The sequence below is a fragment of the Anoplopoma fimbria genome, chromosome 5, assembly GCF_027596085.1.
Source record: "Anoplopoma fimbria isolate UVic2021 breed Golden Eagle Sablefish chromosome 5, Afim_UVic_2022, whole genome shotgun sequence".
NCBI lineage: Eukaryota > Metazoa > Chordata > Actinopteri > Perciformes > Anoplopomatidae > Anoplopoma > Anoplopoma fimbria.
In genome coordinates this window covers 5,230,194-5,242,420 of record NC_072453.1, presented here as the reverse complement: position 1 = coordinate 5,242,420, position 12,227 = coordinate 5,230,194, and the positions used below count along the sequence as shown (strand labels likewise).

Here is a 12,227-nt window from a genome sequence, read left to right as displayed (position 1 = left end):
CTGCAGGACACCCGATCTGACTCACACTCCCCTATCCTCACATACTGTGGACGGTTGGTGAGGTAGTCCAGTATCCATGCAGTGAGGTGGTGGTCCACCCCGGTCTGCTCCAGCTTGTCCCTCAGAAGCAAAGGCTGGATGGTGTTGAAGGCACTGGAGAAGTCGAAGAACATGACTCTCACAGTGCTTCCAGCCTTTTCCATTTTTGACATACTATACAATTACTTTTTTCACTACATTTCCTAACATACTATACAATTACTTTTTTTGACATACTATACTGACATTTATTGTGACATTTAAAGATATACTATACTTCTACATTTTTCGACATACTATTCTATGACTTTGTTTTCGATATACTATACCATGTCTTTTTGTTTTTTTATGACATATTTCAACTTACTACACTATTACCTTTTTTGGTGACACATTTTTGGAAATACTATACTATGACTCTTTTTTTAACATACTATGCTATGGCTATATATCTGACAATTTTCAACATATTACACTAAGATTTTTTTCATGATAGTCATCAACATACTATACTATGACGTTTTTAATAACATTTTTCGACATACTATATAATTACTTTTTTCATGACTTTTGTTGACATACTATACTATGAACTTTTCATAACATTTTCCGACATGACTTTTTTTGACACAATATAAAATTATTTTTAATGACATTTTTTGACATACTATGACGTTTTAATGACATTTTTGACACACTATACTATGACTTTTTTTTATATTTTTCGACTTACTATAGTACTACATTTTGCACAACATTTTTCGACATATTACTAGGTTTTGCTTGACATATTTCAACATAGAATACTACGACTTTTTTGATATTTTTTGACATACTATACTTTTAATTAGACATTATTTAATAAACTATATTACGACTTCTTTAGACATACAATACTATGACTTTTTTCCCCCAAAAATTACATAGTACACTATGACTTTTTTCGACAGACTATACTATGAATTTTTCATGACTTTTCTCAACATACTATACATTTACTTTTTTATACCTTTTTTCGATATACTATAATATGACTTTATTATGACTTTTCTCGGCATGGTTTTCAATTACTTTTATTGATATAGTATTCTAGTACTTTTTTATGACTTTTTTCGACATACTATGCTATGACTTTTATGACTTTTTTCAACATACTATGCTATGACTTTAATTACTTTTTTTTGACATACTACATTATTTGAATTTTCATGACCATTCTTAACATACTATACTCTTATTTTCACATTCTCTACTATGACATTCATTGTGACATTTTTCGACACAATACATTTTGCATGACTTTTTTTGACATACTTTTCTGTGTTTTTTCATGACGTATTTGTAATTACTATACTACTTGGTGACGTTTATTAACCTATACTATGATCTTTTTTTGTGACTTTTTGTCAACATACCATACTTCGACATACTATGCTATGACTTTTTTATGACTTTTTTTGACATACTATACTATGACTATTTTATAACTTTTTTCGGCATACTATACTATGCCTTTTTATGACTTTTTTCGACATACTATACTATGGCTTTTCCTTGACTTTTTTCAACATACTATACTATGACTTTTTACGACTTCTTTAAACATACAATATTATGACGTTTTTTGACATACTATACTATGACTTTTAACTATGACTTTTTTCACAAATTGATTTTTACATAGTATTCTGTCTTTTTGACATACTATACTATGACTTTTGACATCTTATACTATGACATTTATTTTGACATTTTTTGACTGACTATACTCCATGCTTCAGAGGCAAGGACGTCTCATGTCTCTTAAAACACATTTCCTCGTTTCCTCTCTTCTCGCATGGTTTCCTTGCGTCTCTCCATGCATCCCTCCATGCAAGGAAACGACGCAACTGAGGGAATCGAAGAGGCAATTTAAGAGACTCGGGATGTACCCTTTGAGTATACAAACTCAGAGGTCTTAACCTCCCCAAGTGTGCAAATGAACGCTACATTACTGTAACAAGACAATTCACTAAGGCTTGGTCTTAATTAATCCCAAAGTGAGCTGAATCTAATTTCTGTATTAATTCAGTGGGCTCTACAAAGCACAACCTTTTAATTTAACCTTTAATTTAACCTTTAAGCTCGTGATAGGCTGTTTCTTACAGCAATGCTCTTAAGGACTTGTAGTTGACGCCTGTATTTATTGAACTTTCCAAATATAAAACGTCTGATCTTTTGTCCTAAGGTTTTAACTCTGTGAATGTTATATTCAAGTGTTGAAAATTTCCCCAAAAGTCACCATAAATTTTTTTTTTTTCAACAGAACCATGACTAAATAAAACTGATATATTTTTCGTATTGCAGTTTCTTTAATTTCATGCTGTTACACTCCTGTTCCTGTGATCAAGTTTTGATTTAATAAAAGCTGTATAGCATATCCTGAATTATTAAAAGATGTAATTCTCTGGAACAGTTGTGAATCAAAGTGTCATCTTTCGCCAATGTTTTGAGATTGCAAGTTCTTTCCTCGAGCAATTTTTGAACAAATCTAGTACCCTTACATTACCTTCATTTAGCTGATGATTTTATCCAGTGCAGCTTCCAATAAGTGCATTCAACAATGTAGATACAAGCCAAAAAATAATCATGGACGTACATCATCTTCAGCCCATGTGCTACATTTAGCGACGATAAGAGACATAGAAAGTTGTTCTTTTATTATATTATATATATATATATATATATATATATTATATATTATTTTATGGACTAAGGTGGAGGTGATGTTTTACATAAGCTTCAAACAACAGTTCGATTTCAACAGGTACAGCCTTCCAGGGTCTGGGAGCTCTAACAACAGCAAGATAGACTGAGGTCTTGAGAATCTCCAAGTGTTGTCCCCAGTACTGCGGACAAAAAAACTTAGAACAAAGGTTAACTTCAGGAATAGCTCACTAAGGTGCTGATAGAACGAATACTTGATAACCACAAGTAAAAGGATAAACCACAAATGTGTTAGGAAGGTCAAGTCTATATAAATATATACTATACTATGACGTTTTTCGACACACTATACTATGATTTTTAATGACATCTTTCGACTTTTTTCCATACTTTTGGACATACTACACTATGACTTTTTTTTTTTCGACATTTGACATATTCTACTGTGACTACTTTCAACATACTATACTATAATTCTTGATCACATTTTTCGAAATACCATACTATGATTTTATTTCGACTCACTATAGTAAGACTTATTTTGGAACACTTTACGATGCCTTTTTCAACATCCTTAACTATGACTTTTTTCAATAAATTATAATATGACATTTTTCAACATACTATAACTTTTTGTGACATACTATACTATGGCATTTTTCAACATATTATACTGTGACATTTTTGAAATACCATACTATGAGTTTTAATGACATTTTTGAGCATACTATGCAATATCTTTTTTCATGCCATTTTAAGCCACAGTATTGGACATTCTATACTATGCCTATTTATGATATATAATACCATGACTTTTTTAAGGACATTTTGGACATACGCAACTATGAAATTTTCGACATACTATTTTACGACTTTTTTCAACACGCTATCTGAGGTATAAAAGAACAAACCAATCAAGAATAACAGCGTCGGGGTGTCGAGGGAAACGTGGATGCAATTAAGAGTCTTGGGATGTACCGGAAGTGAGGTTTCAGGTGCCGCTGTTACATTTTTCTTGGTCACTGAACAAAGGAAGTGTGTCGTTACTGAAGACCCGCCTTGATAAGAGGACTGACAGGTTGCAATTTCATTTTGACACCAAAATGTTGCTTAAATAGATGGAAAATCTGGTTACATTCTATTACATTTTTGTGTAAAATGTTTGATTAACATTTGAATATTGTCCACTGTACAGCAGGGTAGACCTTTAGAAAATAAACGTCAAACAACTTTTCCATTTTTACTTTAATATGGTCAGAGTATGTGAAAATGAAAATACAAATTGGATTATTGAATTTTCATTTACATTTTTACTAAAATAACACATACATATGTTGAAAATTATAATGCTATTGTACAGTTATATGTTCTATTTTTCATTATCATAAAGTCCCCTTTTGGCTTTCATACTTCACTTTATCCATCCTGAAGCTGTATGACCTGGTAAACCTGCCTCAAATATGTATACTGATCCTGTTTATTTTATAAAGAAATGGTTAGTTGATCAATAATAAAGTAAATGAACAGAAGATAAAATTTTGATTATTGATTTGCTAAAGAAATTTAGCACGCAACTGAATCAAAGTTGACAGAACTAAGGCGCAGTGATGCTTTGAGCTAAAAGCTAATGTAAGTTTGCTAATGCTGATGTTAAATGGGTGTAATTTTTACCATGTTCTCCATCATAAATTCAGTATGCTGGCATGATAACATGCTCCCTGACAATAATAACATGCTGATGTTAAGCTGGTATACTTAAATGTTTGGAGAGAAATTATAAATTCAAAACATTTTCGATGAATGTATTTGCTTTTTTTTTTTTTTTTTTTTAAATCTCCCTATTACTATGCAAAAATTAAACCGCAATTAGCAAGAAGATAAATCCAAGTATGCACTTCCAATGCGCCATTTAACGCTGATAAAATAAATCCAGATTTACAGTGGTTCCCCAGAGCACCCATGCAATTTGATCATTGCTCATTACAAAATAAAATGTATTTGCTGAATAGTTAATGCTCAAATAGTATAACAAAAACATTACAATCTGTTGCAACATTCGAGCGTGAATACACTAGTTTGTAGACTTCATTAAACACAGGAATAAATGTGGTCAAAATCAGAAAGAACTTAGTGGGAACTTAAAATCATGATACAACCTCTACAGATAGATTGAGAATGAACCTGCACAACACTGGCTGCACTTCACATGCCAGACAGTTAGTCATGTGGGAGTGTGTTCACTTAACAAGAAGAGAGCAATGCATTCATTCATCTAGACAGCTTTTTGGAACAAAACAAGATAATCAACTGTTAATTATCTAGCAGAGGCTTTGTTTTAAATGCTTGTTAAATACAGACTAGTAATTATTACTCATCTTAGAAGCTGCTACAACAATTGTCATAAGTCATCTAAGGGTGAAACTGTTTCTCCATGATGGTATCTTGTACACGTTACAACAAAATAGAAAAAAAAAAAAGAGACATTTTAGTATTTATGGAGTGACTACAAAGTGATGACCATTGACTGAATTTTGGCAACACCTCAGTCTAGTCAGATGACACATGTAAACACAACGGTCTCTAAACCAGAGCTGGCATGATGATGAAATGAGTAGACATTAAAACTTCTAAATAATATTTTTCTCAAAGTAAAATTTCATCAAGGCAGCAGGAATCTCTTAGTGTGTAGGGGGGAAATTGTGCAGTGCAGGACATCATTCTCTTTTAGAGTTAAATCTACAGTTACTTCATGATAAAATCACATTCGAGTAGTGTTTCTCCGTAATGTCTGAGAAAAATGATTCAAATTTTTTTTTTGTTGTAAATCCCCCTCCTCCCCCTCCTCCTCCTCCACCTCCTTAAATCAACCCCAGATCCCAGATCAAATCCCCCACCCTCACATTCCCCAAGGCCTTTACAACATCACTTCATTCCCATCAAAGTGAAAGAAATAAACGGATGTAAGTAAACTGAAACCATAGCTGAAAGAAAATGTTCAGCACTGCTTAAATCTGTGATGAGTTTTCAGATGGGAGTGTGAACTACCAGAGCTTCTATGTAAGCAAGGACACAAGGGGTGAATAGATATGTGGGGAACCCAGCCATCATCTTCTTCCCTCTGAGTAGGCGAGTTCTTACTGCAACCGTATTTTCTATTCCCTGTGGTCCCTTAAAATATTTTGCACCTCCTCCGTTTGTCCTTGGTGGGTGGGGGGCACAGGACGGCCCTGATGGCTTCGTCAAACACCGTCTTAAGGCCGCGCTGCGTCAAAGCGGAGCACTCCAGATACTTTACTGAACCTGGTAGGAATGGAGAGGAAAGTAGGAAAAAGAAGGGTAAAGTCAGCCAACCAGTTTGTGTTTGGTTGCACATCATCATCATCATCATCATCATCTTACATACAGTTAATAGTTTAAGGCTTGAGTAAGATGAGCAGGTGTTTTCTATCAATTTTGCAGTATGATTGTACAATGTCAAATCCCAACAAAATCTTTTCACACTCTTCACTGGGCGCATGAAGTAAAAAAAAAAAAAAAAATCATCAACCCAATTAATGGCAGCTGGAAATGTATTTAAAATTAGGTTAACAATGAAAATGAGTAAACAAAATATGTTCAGCCATAATTCATCAGTATATAAAAAGGAAATAATGTCTTTAGGGACATCATGTCCAACATCTTTCAGGCCAAGAGAACATCTTGCAACCATTTGTCAAATGAAACAACTGAAATAAAAAAAAATGTAATGTATTAAAATATAAAGGAAATCAAATTCAAAATTTAAGATATTTTAGTGATTTAAAAAACTGTTTCATTTAGAAACAATAACAACCTTATCCTTAAGATAATTTAAACATTTTATCTGTGTATGCGTGGTGTTTGAACTGACTTATTTCTTTAGCCATGGCCAAGCCCTGAGGGTAGGTGATGGGGGATAGTTTCTTCTCCTTGAGTTTTTCAATGGTGTCCTTGTCGTCTCTCAGGTCCAGCTTGGTGCCCACCAGGATGATGGGCGTGTTGGGGCAGTGGTGTCTCACCTCAGGGTACCACTGGGGGAGGGAAAAGGATACAACGTCATAGGTTGCAGGATGCAGATGGACAGTATGGCAGATAGCGTGGAATGTAAGTGAACTGACTTTGAAAAAAAAAAAGAGAATCAACATGGTGTGACCTTCGAGGAACTCAAGAGCAAAAAGAGCAAACACTGAACGATTCTCAGTCCTGCTGTTACAATATAAGGTGTGTCTTACTGTTACTTTATCTACTGAACTCCAATTAATCCCCTTCTATTCAACTATTACCTTTGAGGTAAACATGAGAAAAAAAAACATACATTTTCATAAAGCAATACAATGCTCCACATGCAGATCAGAATTTTGTAAAGAAAAGGCCCAGTCAAGGTGTACCTGCAGATTACCAACATTGACAGCTGTTCTCTGCCCGGAAATATGTTTATTATGGTTGCATCATCACATCCAACACAACATTTTGAAAGTTTTGTGCATAACATTTAGGCTGTTATCATTAAATTCTGAATATTTTATCTTGTTATATATTTAAATATTTGAAAATAAAGTTCTGTGAGTAACTGTGTAATTGAAAAGGGTAAGTTTCCAGATACATTGATTTTATTTTAACTCAAGCATTACTTTGAGATTTTTTTAAATCAAGTTTCTCTCTCTGTTTGTTTTAGAGTTTAGTCGAAAAATGGTAACTGTCTAATGGCTGAAATCCCAGATCTGTCTTTCTTATTCCTCCACCCATGCAGATCTGACCATGAGATTTAATGGTAAAACTGCTAAGCTTATATTTACGATTACAGATGTGACAAACTGCAGGGATAAAGAGCAGGTTGTTCTCACCTTGGCACGGACGTTTTCAAAAGAGGCTGGACTGACAAGTGAAAAGCAAATCAGGAACACATCCTGAGGAGAGAAAATGATTTACAATCAATACAACATTCAAAACATAATCAACACTGTGGAGATGTTTCGGTTATAACTGGGACAAGAATCGTAACGCTAAAATGTATTAACAGTGTGATGCTGAAAATAAATGGATAGCATACAATATTGACTTAATAGACTCAAAATGTTCAGACATTTGGGTTCATAAAAACTAGGCAAAATCTGGACTCTGTTGGTTAAATGCACATTAACTCCCACTTTCAGCTCCCAGTGAGACGTTGGCACAGAGGCCAGTTTGTTGTCAGGACAAAGAGTGCAAACAAGGGCCTCCTTTCACTTCCTCCAGACAGTGTATAGGTACTATGGATACAGGGCTCTACTCTGCTGAGTGCAAAGACTCTGTCCTAAGCATTACAGGCCAGTGAATAACTCCAAATCAATGCTGGTAAAGTGAAAGCAGTGTTCATGCCAACATTGTCTGGCTGACTCCCGTCTGTGCACGGCAGTGGTCTGAGTCAAGCAGTTGTTACTTCTATTCATGAATGCTTATACATACTGTCTGAGGGTAGGACAGAGGCCTGAGCCTGTCGTAGTCTTCCTGTCCCGCTGTATCCCACAGGCCCAGGTTTACTGGTTTCCCATCAACCATCACATTGGCAGAGTAGTTGTCAAAGCTGTAGGAAGGGAGGTGCAGATTAGGCTCCAAATCAAGCACAGTGTGTTTTAAAAATGTATCTTGAGTTCAATAAAAGTTCTATCTTATCTAAACGTACCATACAGTGAAGAGATTAAGTTATGCATAGATGTTAATATATTTCTCAACCAGTTTCTGACCATCTGACAGCTGTTCATGAGAGATGTGTGTGTGTGTCTGTTACTTACACTGTGGGGATGTACTCTCCAGGGAAGGCATTGGTGGTGTAGCTGATAAGCAGGCATGTTTTACCCACAGCCCTGGGATAAGAAAGGAGAGGAGCAGAGAAAACACAATGAGGACGGAAGATTGCTGCTCGATTCGTTGTCACATTAGAGTATATTCTTCAGTGAAATCAAGCTAAGATAAGTTTTATTGTGAATATGCAGTATCTTTAAGCTGTCTTGCCTGAGAGGTTAACAAGTCAGGCAAGCCTGATTTAACACGTGTTGCCTGACTTGAGGAATTATTAACAATTGAGTTAAGCTTTTAGGGCTTTTTCCCCTATACCCATTAAAAGACACAAGATGTGCACACAGGGATAAAAACACATCAGAAGTGAAAACAAAATTTGGAAACCATCATAGCTACAAATTAATCAAGCGTACAGTTTAATAAAACATTTAAAAATCTTTCAAGTATGACTTTGACAGTACTAAGCTTTGGTTTAAGAAAACAATGTCCTAGACTCAAAGTCAATATAATGACCTATTATTTTAAATGCTCTGCTGTAATGGTGAGCAGTTTCCGACCCATGGGATGAGACCAAAAGCTGACAACAAAATATTAGGGGTGTGACTATGTTTTATAATACAAACTTGTCACAATGTCCATAGTTGAGCTGAAAAATATTTTACAGACTTAACTAAATCTGTCAAAGAATGCCATCAACTGTCTGCATACATTGCATGCCATTAAACTGTAAACTATCAGAGGTCAGAACTACTTCCTGGAAATGATAACACATGTTAAAAAAAACCAAAAAATCTTAAATATGGCGTTGTCCTGTCACAAATTTTAAAATCTGTATGTTAAAATGTTTGTTTAAAGTAGCATTTTGAGGTCAACCAAATTCAGACATTAGCTATTTTTTATTTTTTTTATTTTTTTAATCTGCTTTTGTATTCAAATGTTGGTTTAAAATTTTGGACGACCAAATATTTTACAGAATAAATGGCGAACCTCTGTTGAATCACAGCTGTTGAACATTTCCTGCCAAAGGTTTAATGAGCCATTTGGAGATCACAGTTTGTTTTTAGTCAAAGTTTAAACCGTTTAAAGTATAAAAAAAAATTAAAAAAAATAAAAATACCCATCGCTTGCTGGCTATAAATGCTCTATTTGCTCTCTCTTATATAATCCCAGAACGGACTGGGCTCCTTGGATTTTTAGAGTTTACCAACTGGTCTTCAGCTTTTAAAATGACTGGGTCCTATACGTTTGGGGTGGGACTTTGCTGCATTTTCTCTTCAAGAAGTACTACCCTGAGCCTTCCACTTAGCACTCACTGTATTCATATTAGTTTGTTGCACTTATTGTATTCATATTAGTTTGTTGCACTTATTATATTCATATTAGTTTGTTTCTGTATTTTTGCTCTGGTTTATGCTTTTAGATGCTTGTTTAAGAAAGGAGATGCACTTATGACTTCTGGTGACTAGTAGTTCTCTTGAATACCTATGTTGAATACACTTATTGTAAGTCGCTTTGGATAAAAGCGTCTGCTAAATGACTGTAATGTAATGTCATGTAATATCTATATGCTATGGAGTAACATTTCAAAGAAAAACATCTTGTTTCAACGCATGAAGTGGATCACAAACAAAGTGTGCCCAACACATTTAAGACAAACACAACAGTGAACACTTGTACATGCAGTAGTTATCTACATGGCAGACTGCGTCGACATGCTGTGAGCCATTCAGTCAAACCTAACCCGAGCATGCAGATAAATCGGGTCTGACCCAGCTGGGCTGTGGAGCAGGCACAACAACAGCTGTGGCTCAGGTCGGCGTGTTATCTGAGGCTCGGTAGCCGCCTGACAACTGTTGTAACTGGGTCAACTAAACCACCTTCAGCGGGTCTCCTCACGGTGGGACTCACACCGGGACACGTCAGAGGTCAGAGTTAGGATACAAAAGATGTTTCACGTACCCGTCCCCCACCACCACACACTTTATGGCCTGCATCGGACGCCTCTCTTGCTAGCAGCCTAGCCCACGTTACAGCAGCTCGATCCCGGTTAGCTCGGCTAGCTAACGGCGGCTAAGCTAAAGACCGGTCCTGTGCTCGACTGAAACCAGAACAACGGGAACAACCTGCGAGGGCCTCGGCTGAACAACACAAAAAGTTGATGGATGTTGTCGTTACAGAAATGATCCGGCTTGTATTTCCTTCTCTACAACACTCCGGGAAACTTCCAGGCAGGCAACACCCAGGAATAAAAAAAGATTGAGGGAAAAAACGCCCACAGTTTGGAAGCTGCTCCTCCGATATCCATGCAAGTCATATCCGGTCCGAGCAGGACGGGAAACCGCGCCCCCTGCTGGTCACCGCAGGAACTGTCACAACACCACACTGAGTTAAATGACAAGAACCAGTATCTGCTACCAAAACTACTCGCACGTAGGCATCTCAAACACGGTGATGGTGAGACATACAGTACCAGTCAAACGTTTGGACACACCTTCTCATTCAATGGTTTTTCTTTATTTTTATTTTTATTTTTTTCTACATTGTAGATTAATATTGAAGACATCCAAACTATGAAGGAACACATATGGAATTATGTGGTAAACAAACAAATGCTCAACAAACCAGAATATGTTTTAGATTTTAGATTCTTCAAAGTAGTTGAATGAGAAGGTGTGTCCAAACTTTTGACTGATACTATATATATATATATATATATATATATATATATATATATATATATATATATATATAATATAAATCTTTTTCCTGAGTAGAGTTTGCAAAGATAAAATGCAATAGGATATTCATCACTTTAGTTAGTTGGATAATAATTCATGATGCATGGATGTGTAAGAAGATTTTTAAATATTGCAGCTGGTTGAGATGGAGCTAATTTATTATCTATAGAAACTAGTAACTATAGCTGTCAAGTAGATATAGGAAAGTAATGTAGTGGAGTGAAAGCAGAAAGCAGAGATATTGAATTTCAAGTGAAAATACAATTATCTCACACTTTGAAGTGAATAAATAAATACATGTCATTTCCCACCACTGGTTCGTGTGAATGAGTGCTATTTTAGGAACGTATCAGACTTCCGTGTACCAACAATCTGCAGAACTGAGTCTTGATGTGTGAAGAGTGAACGACAAAAGAAACTACTTTCTTTATTCATATGGTTTCTCCTCATCTTATTGCAGCAGTGAAGGGTTTTCTTTCCTTCATTTTTAATGTTAAAAAGAAGTCGATCTCAGATACTTAATGCTTTGAGTAAATAAAAAGACGAATTGCAGAGGAAAAATACAAATTGTAGGGGAAAGTAAATTCACTCGATTACAATTGTGCAACTTTAAGGTAATTCTATTTTATAAAATGTTGGTTTTTTTATGTTTAAAGTCCACCATTTGAAAAAAAAAATGCATTTCTGCTCCTCTAAATGTATCTGACAGCAATAGTTACTGGCTAAAATGTCAATGAAGATTTTAAGTAAACACATGATCAAATGATGAAATACACATGAACACAAGAGGACAGCATTTTACACTTTTACAATTTTACTGTCACACTACAGTCTATGATAATGTCCAAATCTTTAATGCCAAAAAATCTAAAATAGAAAACACACACACACACTTTTTCTTTCCTCACAGTTTCTCTCATGCCTAAAGTATCATGTATCATCTTTGTA

General features: G+C 35.3%; 1 protein-coding gene across 1 annotated transcript; it reads right to left on the bottom strand.

Annotated features, from left to right (window-relative positions):
- Window positions 1-4,550: 4,550 nt before the first annotated feature.
- LOC129090904 (ras-related C3 botulinum toxin substrate 1-like) lies at window positions 4,551-10,835 on the bottom strand. The gene is made up of 6 exons (XM_054598291.1): window positions 10,501-10,835; window positions 8,535-8,606; window positions 8,209-8,326; window positions 7,608-7,670; window positions 6,635-6,794; window positions 4,551-6,045 (listed from the first exon to the last, which is right to left on the bottom strand). Exons 1-6 carry the CDS (start codon window positions 10,533-10,535, stop codon window positions 5,915-5,917), a joined length of 579 nt encoding a protein of 192 aa, XP_054454266.1. The 5' UTR covers window positions 10,536-10,835; the 3' UTR covers window positions 4,551-5,914.
- Between the last annotated feature and the right edge of the window lie 1,392 nt (window positions 10,836-12,227).